Raw genomic sequence first — 13,499 nt, forward strand, 5'->3', positions numbered from 1 at the left:
TAGATCTGGAAAATGAGTACAAGTTGAGCTGGATGAAAGGAGAGACAGGTAAGCCTCCTGGGCCATCATGTGCACAAGCCGAGAGTGAGAAAGAATAACCAGTAAGTGGAACTGAAAGACATCCACGTGGCCAGAGCATAGAGAATGAGACAAATGCAAGATGGGGTGCCATGGGTGCCAGATTCCACAGGCCCTTACAGGTCATTCTGAGGAAGTTTGGGTGGTATCCTAGATGTAATAGGAGGATTACCTCCACGGCTACTCGAGCTCTAAGGGAACCCAATTTAGGAATCTTGTTTGTTGTAGTCTTACAGTCTTCTTTCTCCTCCTCTTCCCCCCTTCCCTCCCCATTTAAGCAATAATCATCATCTTTCCAATGAGGCTCTCAAAGATGTAACTTGTGAGAATTCTCCAAAGACTCCAAAAAGAACAGCTTCTGAAAAGAGACACCGTACGCCTTCTCAGTGCAAGGAGCAGAATTTACAAGATCCCGTGCCAAAGGAATCACCAAAATATCGGTTTTTTGACAGCCGGTCGAAGTCCTTTCCAGTACCCCATCCAGTTCGCTATTTTGATAACTCAAATTTAGGCCTCTGTCCAGGTGAGTAAATATATACTGGTTCCTTGGGAATCAGGGGGTAACAGTTGGGACCTAACTATACTATGTGGCCCAAAGGGCAAGTTTTGACGAGAAGTAGGAGGCAAGCTGGTGATGTGCACAGCCTTCATTTGCTGTCTCTGTGAGAGTTTCTCCAAAGCCCAGCGCTGAGGTCCAGTCGCTCCAAGTGAAGACTTTATTCTGCCTCTTAAACCCTCAAGCTTTTCCCGAAGATAGACAAAGCAACTCTCTCAAGGACATAAAGACACTACCCTATATACAAAACTTTTACTGAAAAAGACTTTCTCATCCAGTCAGTGGGCCAGTCATCCCAATAGCATTATATTCATTGGCTTATATAATTTTCTTATTAACTCATTCAGTAAGCAATTTCTTGACCAACTGTGTGTGCACACATTAGACCCCGATGGTACATAGATGAGCAAAACCAGACATGACCTCTGCCCACTGGAGCCGGCAGTCTAACAGGAGGTATAGTTGGTAATCAGGTAGTCCAAAAAAGGGTGATGTTCAAGGCTTACCATAGGTTTTTGTTCCATGAATGTTAAAGAAGTCTTCTTTGAAGAAGGGAACTGAGATCTAAGAGGTTAATGGTGGTTAGCTTAACAAAGAGGAGAAGGGAAAGCATTCAGGCAGATGGAACAGTCACAGCCCAGGGTAGTGTTACCAGGAAACCCCAGTTGGGCTCGGGCCGCCTGTCGCTGTGTCCGATAACGAAGGCGGGGTTGAGGGTTGAATCATTAGGCGTTTATTGAAAAGGCCAGCCAACCAAGAAGACAGGGCGCTTACAATCATCAAATCCTGTCTTACAACAGGGCACAGGGGACAGGATTACATAGGGGAAGGGGCTAGGGTGCTACCAGCGCCCTGGGGGTCCCAGACGTCAGCTATTATAGACATCAGGCGATGAGATGATGTTTTGACTCCTCGGTCTGACCACACTTACTGCTTCCGCTTGCTGGATTCATAGCTGAGTCGCCTCCTCAATCGCTTCGCACAGGCCTTGGAAAGGAAACTTGAAGAAAAACGTAACACCCTATTCACATAAATATACGTGTTCTAAGATTTAAAATAATGTGATGACTTTTCAGATTAATTCAGGCGCTCTATCAGATTATGGGTCCCCCTGTCAGTAGGAGGGACCACAACAGGGAAGGTTGGAAAGACACTGGTGGCCAGAGCACAGTGAGCACTGGCCCGTGGGGATGAAGTCAGGGAAGCGGGAGAGAGAAGAGCCAAGCTGTGGGGCTGTTTAAACCGCACAGAGAGGTTTTACTCCTTCCTGAAAGCATGTAAAGAAAGCCTTGGAAAGATTTTTAATAATGGCAGGCAACATAATGAGTTACACATTTTGAAAACATTACCTCTGCTGTGAGGTAACGAGCAAAGAATAAGAGCGAGACTCTGACAGCTGCCTCAGCAAGAGTGACGGTAGTGTGGGCGTGGGCAGGCGCACCCGCGGTGGAGAAGTAGGCAGATGGGAGTCAGGAAGTAAAGTCAGCAGAGCGGGGGCCTGGCCGGAGGGAGTGAGCAGTGTCGAGGCTCACGCCCAGCTCTGCAGGGTGCTGCACCAGGTGGGTCATTGAAGGGAAGCTCTGCAATGTGTTGCTGGCAGTCTTTCTCACCACGTGGCATTCAGCGTGCCCACGTGTGCGTGGCCTGAGCCCTGTGTGACAGTGTCTGCCTGTCTGAAATACCCTATTACACAGCTGTAGACGTGTAAAGCAACGAAACTGTACACCTGCCAGGTCATCGGAAAGCCCTGACTAAAGGTTGTCAGGGTTTCTGAGAGCTCTGCTTTGTGGTGAAGAAGCTTACCTGTTCTAAGAAGCCTGTTCTCATCAAGCACACATCAAAATTCTGTCATCAGCCTGAACATGCTCTTGGGAGTGTTATAAGACACAAAGCAATTCGGAATTTTTAACTATTCACTTCATGGAATAGTATTTAACAACCATTTAAGGACCTTCCATTAGCTAACACTTACATGGAACTTTTGCTGTATACATACACACTATTTTAGAAGTTTGGAAAAACAGATTTTTATAACCACCTTTCTCTCTTTATCTGACAGTGCCTGAAGCACAAGCATAATAGGAATTAATCCAACCACAAATAAAGCTGCTTCAGCCTATTTATCAATATACAGATCTCTGGTACTATTTTTCAGTGAAATTAACAAAAGAGGAGGCTGGAGGAATATACAAATCAAAAAAAAACTGACCAATTCAGAATTAAGACAGAGTCCCAGCTTAAATTAGTAAAATAACAGTCTAAAAAATGTTGTCAGTTTTATAAAAGGGAATCTAAGTTATCTCAGGAACTTGAGATGACTGGCAGAGCAGTTATGCTAGATTTACAGTCGACCCTTGAACAACGGGGGCGTTTAGGAGTGCTGACGCCCTGCACATTCGAAAATCCAAGTAACTTTTGACTCCTGTAGAAACAGCTACTAATAGCCTAGTGTTAACTGGAAGTCTTACTGATAACATAGTCAGTTATCACCTGTTTTGTATGTTATATGTATTATATACTGTATTCTTACAATAAAGTAAGCTAGAAAAAAATGAAATGTTAATAAACTCATAAAGAAGAGAAAATAAATTAGAGTTATTCACCGAAAAAATCCACATGCAGCCCAGCCAGTGAGGCTCAGTGCCAGGTTGGGGGCTCGATCCCCAGCAGGGGGCGTACAGGAGGCAGCCAGTCAGTGATGTTCTCTCTCATCTCTCATCGGTGTTTCTACCCTTCTCCCTTTCTCAAAAATCAATAAAAACTTTTTTTTTAAATCCACATAAAAGTTTTCCTGTGCAGTTCAAACCTGTTGTTCAAGGGTCAGCTGTACTGTATACAGTTCATAAACAAATGGATGCAGCTGAAGTGCTTTTAAAGGCTCAGAGTTTTCCAAAGATGTCTAAATATTCTCTCCACTGCTATTTTAGCACACCATTTTTTTCTAAATATAGGACAAAAGAAAATCAAACTTAATCCATGTTTGATTCACTTTTTATCTCAAATTTATGAAATCAAATAAGACTATCACTCCTTGGTTTTATGTACAGCATGGTTTTTCTCACAATTCAGTGTATGAAAAAAAAAATGGAGAATAAACTTCTCTGTCTCTGATGAAGTGAAATAGACCTTTTTTAATGACCGGACATGAGGATGTTAATGATCATGTTGCCATGTTTCATTTTTCATATCTCCACTGTCTTAACATCCTTTGCATTTCCAGTTGTATTTGAGTTTTGTGTATTTTTTAAGTAAGACTGCTTCTAATTTTTATTTTCTTTCCTCAGAAGAGCCATCTGCTGGAGGGGAGAACGTGGCTCCTCAGCCAGCTGATTGTCAGGGCTTCTCAGAAAAGGAGCTGCCCGAGTGCAAGATGCAGTAGTCGCCCGTCACCTTTCCGGGGCCCGCGTTCCTCGGCTCGCTCTTCGTGTGTCTGCGCCTGGCAATTATGTCACAGTCCAACTTAATTTCAATTCCGTTTTCGTTTTGCCACTAGATTGAAAGGTGAAGGAACAGGAGATTAAGGCATTTCGGTGATAACAATGTCATCGGCGTGAATGTCATACTAAGAAGTGGAACTGTCTTATTTATTTATATTATTAAAGAATAAAGTTATTGAAGGAAACTTTTCATCTAAATTGTGTCCATTTTTATTACTGTAACATTATCCAATGGAACTTAACAAAGTTATAAATTCTTTGTTTAGTACCTTGAACATTCAGTCAGTATTTAATTAGTACTGAATCCAACTCCTATCATATTAATTAATGGTTTCCTAGTGGAATACTCAGGATATCTTGGTTCTCCTGTCTTGTTTGTTAACATTTAGAATTTTGCTAAATGAACAAAATGAATCGACCAACAAAATAAGATTGGAAGCATGGAGGCACGGAACAGACTGACATGCCTCGGTGGGGGGACAGGGGGAGGAAGAGATACACCAAAGAACTGATATCCCATGGACACTGGCAATAGGGATGTGAAGGCCTGGATGGGGAGGGGCTGGCCGGGGAGGGTAAAGGAGGGGAGGATGGGGGTCATCTGGAATACTATCAATAATAAAAATATTTTTAAATGATGTAATTGCTAGGAAAAAAATATGCACATGCTTTCTGGATTTAAATTGCTATGGGATAGTAGATGCTATGACCTTTTTTATTTTCTAGTCTTAATCTTTTTACTGTAGTAACTACAAAACTTCTTTTCTGTTACCCACCCACCCCATTTCCAACATAAGAACTCTAAATTGGTTGGTTTGTTCCTGAAATATGTACTCGATTGCTCTTTACTCCCAGGTGAAAGGATTCCTATGTCATTCTACCCTTTATTTTAGACATGAGGCAACGGCCCCAGAGTTTCTATCTAAATACAGTGTTCTAACCCTGAGACCCCACGTATTCAAAGCATCTGTGAATGAGCTTCATGCAGTCTGTATAACCTGGAAAATGGTTAGCTTGTGTGTGGGCTCATTTTCCTAAGATACTTGGGTTTATACTTTTATCATCATCTCAAAGGGCGCTATGACTCTTTAAGACAGTGGTCGGCAAACATGCGGCTCTTTGGCCCCTTGAGTGTGGCTCTTCCACAAAATACCACAGCCTGAGCGAGTCTATTTTGAAGAAGTGGCGTTAGAAGTTTAAGTTTAAAAATTTGGCTCTCAAAAGAAATTTCAATCATTGTACTGTTGATATTTGGCTCTGTTGCCTAATGAGTTTGCCGACCACTGCTCTAAGAGGTCAAGGACTATGATTTCAGAGAGTATCGATATTTTGTATCACAATGACTGGAAAGGCACAAAACAAGTTACATGAAGTTCAGAACGGAGTTAGTCATTCTTGACTTTTTTGGTAAGATTCGTTTCCAGGAAAGAAATTATGAAGTACATTATAGCTGTCGTTTTTAGTCAATGTATTGCATATTTTTCCTTAACATACTATCATAGCAATTTCTAGGGCTAAGGAGAAATTGTCCCTAAAATCCTCTCCTCTCCCCCAGGTCTGTACCTTGGGAGTGTAGTTTCTCCTTTCCACACTTACCCAAACAAGACACTATAACAGAGCTGCAGATTTGATTCTTTGCATTATCTGCTCCTCTACTGAATAAAAATAATGCAAATTAGTAGGTAAGTACACCTGGGTAATAAAACTAGCTTGAGGCCATTAAAAATATTATCAGTCATCAGGTATCCAGACTCTTGAATTTGGATGTCCATTGCCTTCCTCAGATTTGGGGAGTTTTTCACCATTATCTTCTGGCAGTACCATTGTGCATGTATTTATTGGTCCACTTGCTGATGTCTCATAAGTACCTTAGGCTCTTCACTTTTTTTCTTTTTTGCTTCTCTGACTGGATAACTTCCAATGTCCTGTCTTCAACTTTGTTGATTCTTCTGCTGTTGAGCCCCTCTAGTGTATTTTTCAGTCTCCTCCGCTCCAGAATTTCTGTTTGGTTCTTTTTTTGTAGTTTCTATCTCTTTGTTAATATTCTTATTTTGTTCATGTTTTATTTGCATGGTTTCATTTAGTTGTCTGTGTTTTCATGTAGATCATGGAGCTTCTTTAAAACTTACTTTGAACCCTGGCTGGTGTTGCTCAGTGGTTACAGTGTCCACCTACACCCTGAAGAATCACAGGTTTGATTCCTGGTCAAGGGCATGTACCTGGGTTGCAGGTTCAATCCCTGGCCCCAGTCAGGGCCTGAGCGGGAAGCAATCAATCAATGTGTCTCCCTATGTCAATGTTTCTCTCCCTCCCCTCCACTCTCTAAAAATCAATGGAAAAAATACCCTCGTGTTAGGATTAACAAAAAAAGTGTTGGAGCTCTGGCAGGTGGCTTGGTTGGAGTATCGTCCTGTACACAAAAAGGTTGGGGGTTTGATTCCCAGTCAGGGCATATACCTAAGTTGTGGGTTCGGGGCATATACAGGAGGCAACCAGTCGATGTTTCTCACATTGATGTTTCTCTCGTCTAAAATCAATAGAAAACATCCTCACGTGAACCTTTTTAAAAAAGTGTTGGAGTTGGCCTTGATTAGAGAATTTTCATACTCATAAAAAAATCTATTCCAAAATCCTCATAAATCAAAGAAAATGCACCATTAAAGCAAGGAGCACAGCTCTACGTGGTTGCAGATCACTAGACCCAACATTAGGAACTACAGTGGGATAATGAGGTACAGTTTTAGCAAAGACCACATGTGGGCGCATGCAGAAACTAGGCTAGGGTTTTAAAAAAAATTTAAAGGACAATTTTTGCTATCCATTATTTAATTTCTAACAATGACATTAAGTTCAAATAGAACACTTTGTGCTGGTGGTTTTACATTCAGTTGTTCTCAACCTTTCTAATGCCGCGACCCTTACAGTTCCTCATGTTGTGGTGACCCCCAACCATAAAATTATTTTCGTTGCTACTTATTTTGCTACTGTTATGAATTGTCATGTAAATATCTGTTGAGAACCGCTGCTGTAGAGCCTAAGACCATCGGAAAACACAGATATTTACCTTGCAATTCATAACAGTGGCAAAATGACAGTTATGAAGTAGCAACAAAAATAATCTTATGGTTGGGGGTCACCACAACATGAGGAACTGTATTAAAGGGTCGCGGCATTAGGAAGGTTGAGAACCACTGTGCTAAGTCCTTCCCTGAGGTAGGTGCTATAGTTGCCTTCATTTCACAGATGAGAAAGCAGGTTTGGGAGCTAAGTGACTTAACTACTGAGGAAGAGATAGGAACCTACCTTCATCTTCCTGACTCCACAGTGTTCTCAACCACTATAACTGTTGTGAACACACTTAGCTCCAAGAGCAAAAAACCTAAAGGAAAAAGGAATCTAAAGAAGTTTATCTTTCTCACATGGAAACTCCAGAGGAGTTAGTCTAGGGCTCCTATCTTGAGGCTGTCTTCAAAGGAACCAGGTCCCTTTTCTTACCTTGCTGTCTTTAACGTGTGCCCCTGGCCTCACACCAAGTCACAAAGTGGCTGCTGTGTCCCAAGGCATCATAGCTGCATTCTAGGAGAAGAGGGGGGGCGGGGGGGGGGCAGGGAGCAAAAGTCAAAAGCCTTTCAGAGAAGCCTCACCTTTCTAAGAGAGAAGCCCTCAGAAATTCCAGACTACATTCCATTGGCCAGCCAACTCTAGCAGGAATTGAGAGTTTTGCTTTCTGGCCTTTAGAAAGATACAGGCATGGAAAAGTGAGTTGGGTGAGTGTTAAATAAGCGAATTTCTTTCTATATTACATGCACAAATAACCTACACAATCATTCTGCACAATTACATGCTAGATAAAATCGAGTTATTAAGCCTAGCATAGAGGGCCCACATGACCTAGCCCCTTCTTTTTGATCTGATATCTGTTCTCCTCTGCCACACTTAATTTTTTCTCACCCAACGTGTACTTCTACTGAAGATCCCCAACCCTCCTCCCTCACTGTAGTCAGGATGGCTGCCTTCTGCCACTAAACACGTATTAGTGATTAGAATAAACTGAGCATGACAGGATAACCACCACTATACCTTAACCACTAGACAATTTTTATTTCCCTCCCTCAAAACAATCTGCTAGGGCCCGGCCAGCATGGGTTTGATTCCCAGTAAGGGCACATGCCCGAGTTGTGGACTCGATCCCCAATGTGGGGTGTGCAGAAGGCAGCCGATCAATGATTTTCTCTCATCATTGATGTTTATATTTCTCTCTCCCTCTCCCTTCCTCTGAAATCAATTATTTACATAAATATATATATACTAGAGGCCCGGTGCACGAAATTCATGCACGGAGTGGTGTTGTCCCTCGCCCAGCCTGTACCCTCGCCAATATGGGACTCCTCCAGGACTGCTGGCTCCCAACTGCTTGCCTGCCTGCCTTCCTGATTGCCCCTAACCACTTCTGCCTGCCAGCCTGATCATCCTCTAACCAGTCTGCTGCCAGCCTGTTTGCCCCCAACTTCCTTCCTCTGCCGACCTGGTCACCCCTAACTGCCCTCTCCTGCAGGGTTGATCACCTCCAACTGCCCTCCCTTGCAGGCTTGGTCCCTCTCAACTGCCCTCCTTTGCAGGCCGGGTGCCTCCCAACTGCCCTCTCCTGCTGGCCATCTTGTGGTGGCCATCTTATGTTCACATGGGGGCAGCTATATTGTGTGTTTCAGTGATGATCAATCTGCAGATTACTCTTTTATTGGATAGAGGCCTGGTACAGGGGTGGGGGCCAGCTGGTTTGCCCTGAAGGGTGTCCTGGATCAGGTGGGGGTTCCCTTAGGGTGTGGGGTGGCCTGAGCGAGGGGCCTGTGGTGGTTTGCAGGCCGGCCACGCCCCCTGGCAACCCAAGCAGAGTTCCTGGTATCTGGAATTTATTTTCCTTCGACAATTGAAACTTTGTAGCCTGGAGCAGAGCCAAGCCTGGGGCTCCCTCTGAGGCCTGTAGCCATTTGTGTTTGGGTTATAATTGGAACTTTGTTGCCTTAAGCGGGTGGGCCTGGCCAGGGTGTTCGGAAAGCTTTGCTTCCCCTGTTGCTGGCAGCAACCCTGGCCTGCTCTCTCAAGCTCCATTCTGCCGCCATTTGTTTGAATTTGTTTACCTTCTATAATTGAAACTTTGTAGCTTGAGTGGAGGCTTAGGCCTGGCCAGGACAGGCAGAAAGCTTGGCTTCCTCTATTACCTAGAAAACCTTGCTCTCTGTGGCTGTAGCCATCTTGGTTTGGGTTAATTTGCATACTTGCTTTGATTGGATGGTGGGCGTGGCTTGCAGGTGTGTCGGAGGTATGGTCAATTTGCATATTTGTCTATTATTAGATAGGATAAACAATCTACTAGGTTGAAGGCCAGGAAGGAAGGCTCCAGCATCTTCAATGACCTGGGTTCCTTCTATTTTGTTGCTGCTGTCTTCCACAGGCAATTTCTGGCTCAATATTTTTGTTAATCCTCACCGAGGATATTTTTTCCATTGATTTTTAGATAGTGAGAAGGGTGAGAGAAATATCAATGTGAGAGAGACACATCGATTGGTTGCCTCCCACATAAGCCCTGACCCGACTGTGGATGGAACCTGCAACCGATCTGCTACTCTTGACTGGGAATTGAACCCAAGACCCATTGGAGATTGGGCCGAGGCTCTAACCACTGTGCACACTGTCCGGGGCCTGGCTTATTCAATCTTGAGAACCTCAGAGCAGCACATAGTAGGTGCAAACAAACGACAAGGACTTAGAGAGATTAAACTTAAAGTGAAGAAAATGATTTCCACATCCTAAGCAAGCTGTAAAATGCTTTCCACTTTTCATCTATTTGGATTTAACAGTTCCCACCGAGCTCCACTAGGAGGCAGCACGTACACATATATAGTATGAACGTGAGAATCCTCTTAAAAACGGAAGGGATCTGAACTACAAATCCCAGCATGCACTGTTAAGCGCCTGACTTGCTTCTGCACAAAGTTCTCAAGTTAATTGCTGGCTGAGTGATCGGGAGGACGCCATCCATTTGCTGCTCTAAAGTAAGATTCCCCAATGTATTTTAAAAGAAACTTTGGAGTGGGAAAGGGGGAGATGGAACTTTTAGATGCTGCTTTTTTTCTGCACATTACCTATTTCAGGATTAATTTTAGCAGTTAGATCAGGATAAGGGTGGGTTTTTAGCGAGTTTGAAACTCTGGTATTTTAGTAAGTTTTTCGAAATAACCAAAGAAAAGAGGATTTTACATTGTCTAACGTGAACATTTTTCTTCCTGGCTCATGGAGATAGAATTCGTCAAAATGCTCTGTTTGTGTCTGTGCTCGTCGAAAATTAACATTTTGATTCCAATATTTAGAGTAAGCAAGACATCATGTGTGGTTCTCACGTTGGATGTATTGAAAGTTGCCTCGTTTCACCATTTCAGGCCATGTTTGCACTCATTTTCCTTAATAAATTCGTTTTGGTTTCATAGTGCAGGAGTGTCTAATAGTAAGCCTTTGGATCCAAAATCTGGCCCCAGAAAGGCAGGGCGGGCAGCGAGGGGCCGGCTCTCAGGAGGGGAAGGGCTGCTCTGTGCTTCAGCCCCTGCTTCTCACGTGTCGCAGGGGAACCTTTGGCTGTGCCAGCGCAGTGCCGCGTGTCAGTCACTAACGCCAAGAGTGTGAGCTAACAGCTCTGTAACACACCTGCTCAGGATTGGAGGAGGGAGCAGATTGTTGGACTCTCTTCCTTTCTGAAGTATACATTGAATATAGCCCTTAACTCTTTTCGTGTTTAAAGTGAAAATTATCACTTCTGTAATTAAAAAAAAAAAAAACAAGAGTGCAGAAGCATTGATTGCATCAGACGAGGTCAGGCTCCCTAAAAGCCCAGCTTCGCCCCCGCATCACACAGGTGGGCTTAATTGGGGAACACCTGGGACGTCGCCCGCTGGTCCCTGAAGCCAGTTCTTCCCAGGCGTCCTTAGTCTGGCCCCTGGAGGAGCGGACTCCCAGAGAGTCCAACAGGCCTGGGTTTTACTAGGGGAGACGGTGACGAGAGAGACTACAAGGAGGGAACTGGGTAAGGCGGGAAGAGCCGGCAGACACCGCGAAGTCCGCCCGCCGCGGGAGGGGGCGAGATGCCGGGCTGGGTGGGAGCCCGCAGATGCTCTGCACGAGGGTCCGCCAGGCCAGTGGGAGGAGCATCGTGTCTTCTAGAAGCGGGTCTGCCGCGGTGCCTGCACCACCCGCGGACACTGGCCCACGGGAAGGTGGCTTCAACACCAACTCAGCGGGGGTTTCATGGCGCAGGTGGCCTAGTGGTCCGTTACTGGGGTCCGGGCCAGACGGCGCAGGGCCTGGCTCCGCATGGGGTCTGCCGGGTGCGTGGGAGAACCAAGAGAAGAAAAACATGAACCAGGTCTTCCCTGCAATCCCGCCTGGGTTTGAATTCATCGTTTGGAAACACTGGGCAAAGCACAGGATCTCCTTGCAGCGAGTGCGTTGGTGGCCAGCTGGGTCTCATCGCCCACCCCGTCTCGCTGCCACCTTCCGTCCTCCATGGGGATCTTTCTAAAATACATGTCTGATCATGTCCGTGCCCGTGGCCCACAGGAGCAACCAGCCCCTCATTCCGTTGAGCTTGGACAAAGGCTGGAGGCTTGAAGTGGAAGTGCCCATTGAGGGCAGCCTGAAGTCAAGCAGGGCTGAAGAGGACAAGATAAGTTCAAGAAGAAAGGGATAGGTCATGTGAGCCCTCTAGGCAAGACTAGCTAGCTACCTGTGCTTGATCAGGCAGGTAATCGAGTGAGTGTTTCAGTTGGTTGTTCATGTGCTACTTAAATTGGTTCACTCAACACCCACCTCATTCACAACCACCACCACCACCACCACCACCTTTTTGTTTGTTTGTTTCTGCCTGGAATGCCTATATGATGCCTTGGATCGTAGCCATTCTGTGACCTGGGGTGAGGTCAGAGGCACACATTAAAGACGGCAGGGTAAGAGAAAGAACGGGGTTCCTTGAAGACCGCCTCATTTAATTAGCATCTGACTCTGAACCACCCCAACCTCATCCCTAGCCACTGCTCTCTCGTAAGATCTGCAGTGCAAGCACTGGCCAAATAGCTCATGCACATCCTATTTCCCCTATGTCAGAATTTCTCAGTCCTCCGCTTAAACATTACTGAGTGTCTGTTAAAGTGTCACGGCTGCATGCTTAAACTTTAAAAGAGGACCAGCAGCATTGTGGGTGGAATGCCCACATAGCAAGAGAGTCAGGAGGCCTGAGGTTAGTGCTGGCTCTGCTATTGACCAGCTCCTTGACCTTGAGCAGGCCCGGTCAGGTTCCTCGTCTGTAAAATGAGGGTACTGGACAAGATTTGATCTTCTAGCTCTTATGTTCAATGAGTCTCTGAGGCCAACGGGACAAGGAAAAACCTCAAGTGATTGATGTGCAAACCCTGACCAGAGTTTCCAGGAGAGAAAGCAAGGAGCAGCCTGAGTAGTGAGGGCACATAGGATGCTGCCGCAGCGTGTGCAGGGGCAGGGAGAGGGTGGGCAGTAGTGAAGGGAAGGACTCCACTCCTGCTGGGTCCCATCAGAGCCCTCTTCTCCAGGTACTGAAGAAATGAAAGGTAGGTGCAAGTCCAATGGCTGCCTCATTTAGCACTTCAGTGGGTTATGCTAAACATGTTTGATATACATAGCTAGGTATCCTATCTAATAAAAGAGTAATATGCAAATTGACTGTCACTCCAACACACAAGATGGCTGCCACAATATGGCCAGCAGGGGAGGGCAGTTTGGAGGGACCAGGTCTGCAAGGGAGGGCAGTTGTGGGCGATCAAGCCAGCAGGGGAGGGCAGTTGGGAAGGAACAGGCCTGCAAAGGAGGGCAGTTGGGGGCAGTCAAGCCTGCAGGGGAGGGCAGTTAGGGGTGACCAGGCTGGCAGAGGAGGGAAGTTGGGGGCGACATGGCCTGCAGGGAAGGACAGTTGGAGGGGACCCAGGCCTGCAGGGGAGAGCAGTTGGGGGGGACCAGGCCTGCAGGGGAGGGCAGCTGGGGGGGGGGGGCGACCAGGCCTGCAAGGGAGGGCAGTTAGGGGGGACCAGGCCTGCAGGGGAGGGCAGTTGGGGGGGGGGACCAGACCAGCAGGGTAGAGCAGTTAGGGGCAATGAGGCTGGCAGGGGATGGCAGTTAGGGGTGACCGGTTCGGCAGGGGAGGGCAGTTGGAGGTGACCAGGCTGGCAGGGGAGGGCAGTTAGGGGTGACCAGGCCAGCAGGGGAGGGCAGTTAGGCATCAATCAGGCTGGCAGGGGAGTGGTTAGGGGGTGATCAGGTTGGCAGGCAGAAGCAGTTAGGGGCAATCAGGAAGGCAGGCAGGTGAGCAGTTGGGAGCCAGTAGTCCTGGATTGTGATAAGGATGTCTGACT

At 46.0% G+C, this 13,499-nt stretch overlaps 2 protein-coding genes across 2 annotated transcripts in view; both read left to right on the top strand.

Moving 5' to 3' along the window:
• CENPE (centromere protein E) overlaps positions 1 to 4,243 on the top strand; it is a 73,259-nt gene extending 69,016 nt beyond the window's left edge. Inside the window, exons 44-45 of the mRNA XM_054721818.1 lie at positions 357 to 601; positions 3,919 to 4,243. Coding sequence (XP_054577793.1) covers positions 357 to 601; positions 3,919 to 4,013 — 340 coding nt within the window. The 3' untranslated portion in view covers positions 4,014 to 4,243. The remainder of the gene's footprint in view (positions 1 to 356; positions 602 to 3,918) is intronic.
• A 5,835-nt stretch (positions 4,244 to 10,078) lies between these two features.
• BDH2 (3-hydroxybutyrate dehydrogenase 2) overlaps positions 10,079 to 13,499 on the top strand; it is a 29,740-nt gene continuing 26,319 nt past the window's right edge. Inside the window, exon 1 of the mRNA XM_054723079.1 lies at positions 10,079 to 10,124. The gene's annotated coding sequence lies outside the window, so the exon portion shown is untranslated. The remainder of the gene's footprint in view (positions 10,125 to 13,499) is intronic.

Source organism: Eptesicus fuscus, chromosome 2 (assembly GCF_027574615.1).
Source record: "Eptesicus fuscus isolate TK198812 chromosome 2, DD_ASM_mEF_20220401, whole genome shotgun sequence".
Classification (NCBI taxonomy): domain Eukaryota; kingdom Metazoa; phylum Chordata; class Mammalia; order Chiroptera; family Vespertilionidae; genus Eptesicus; species Eptesicus fuscus.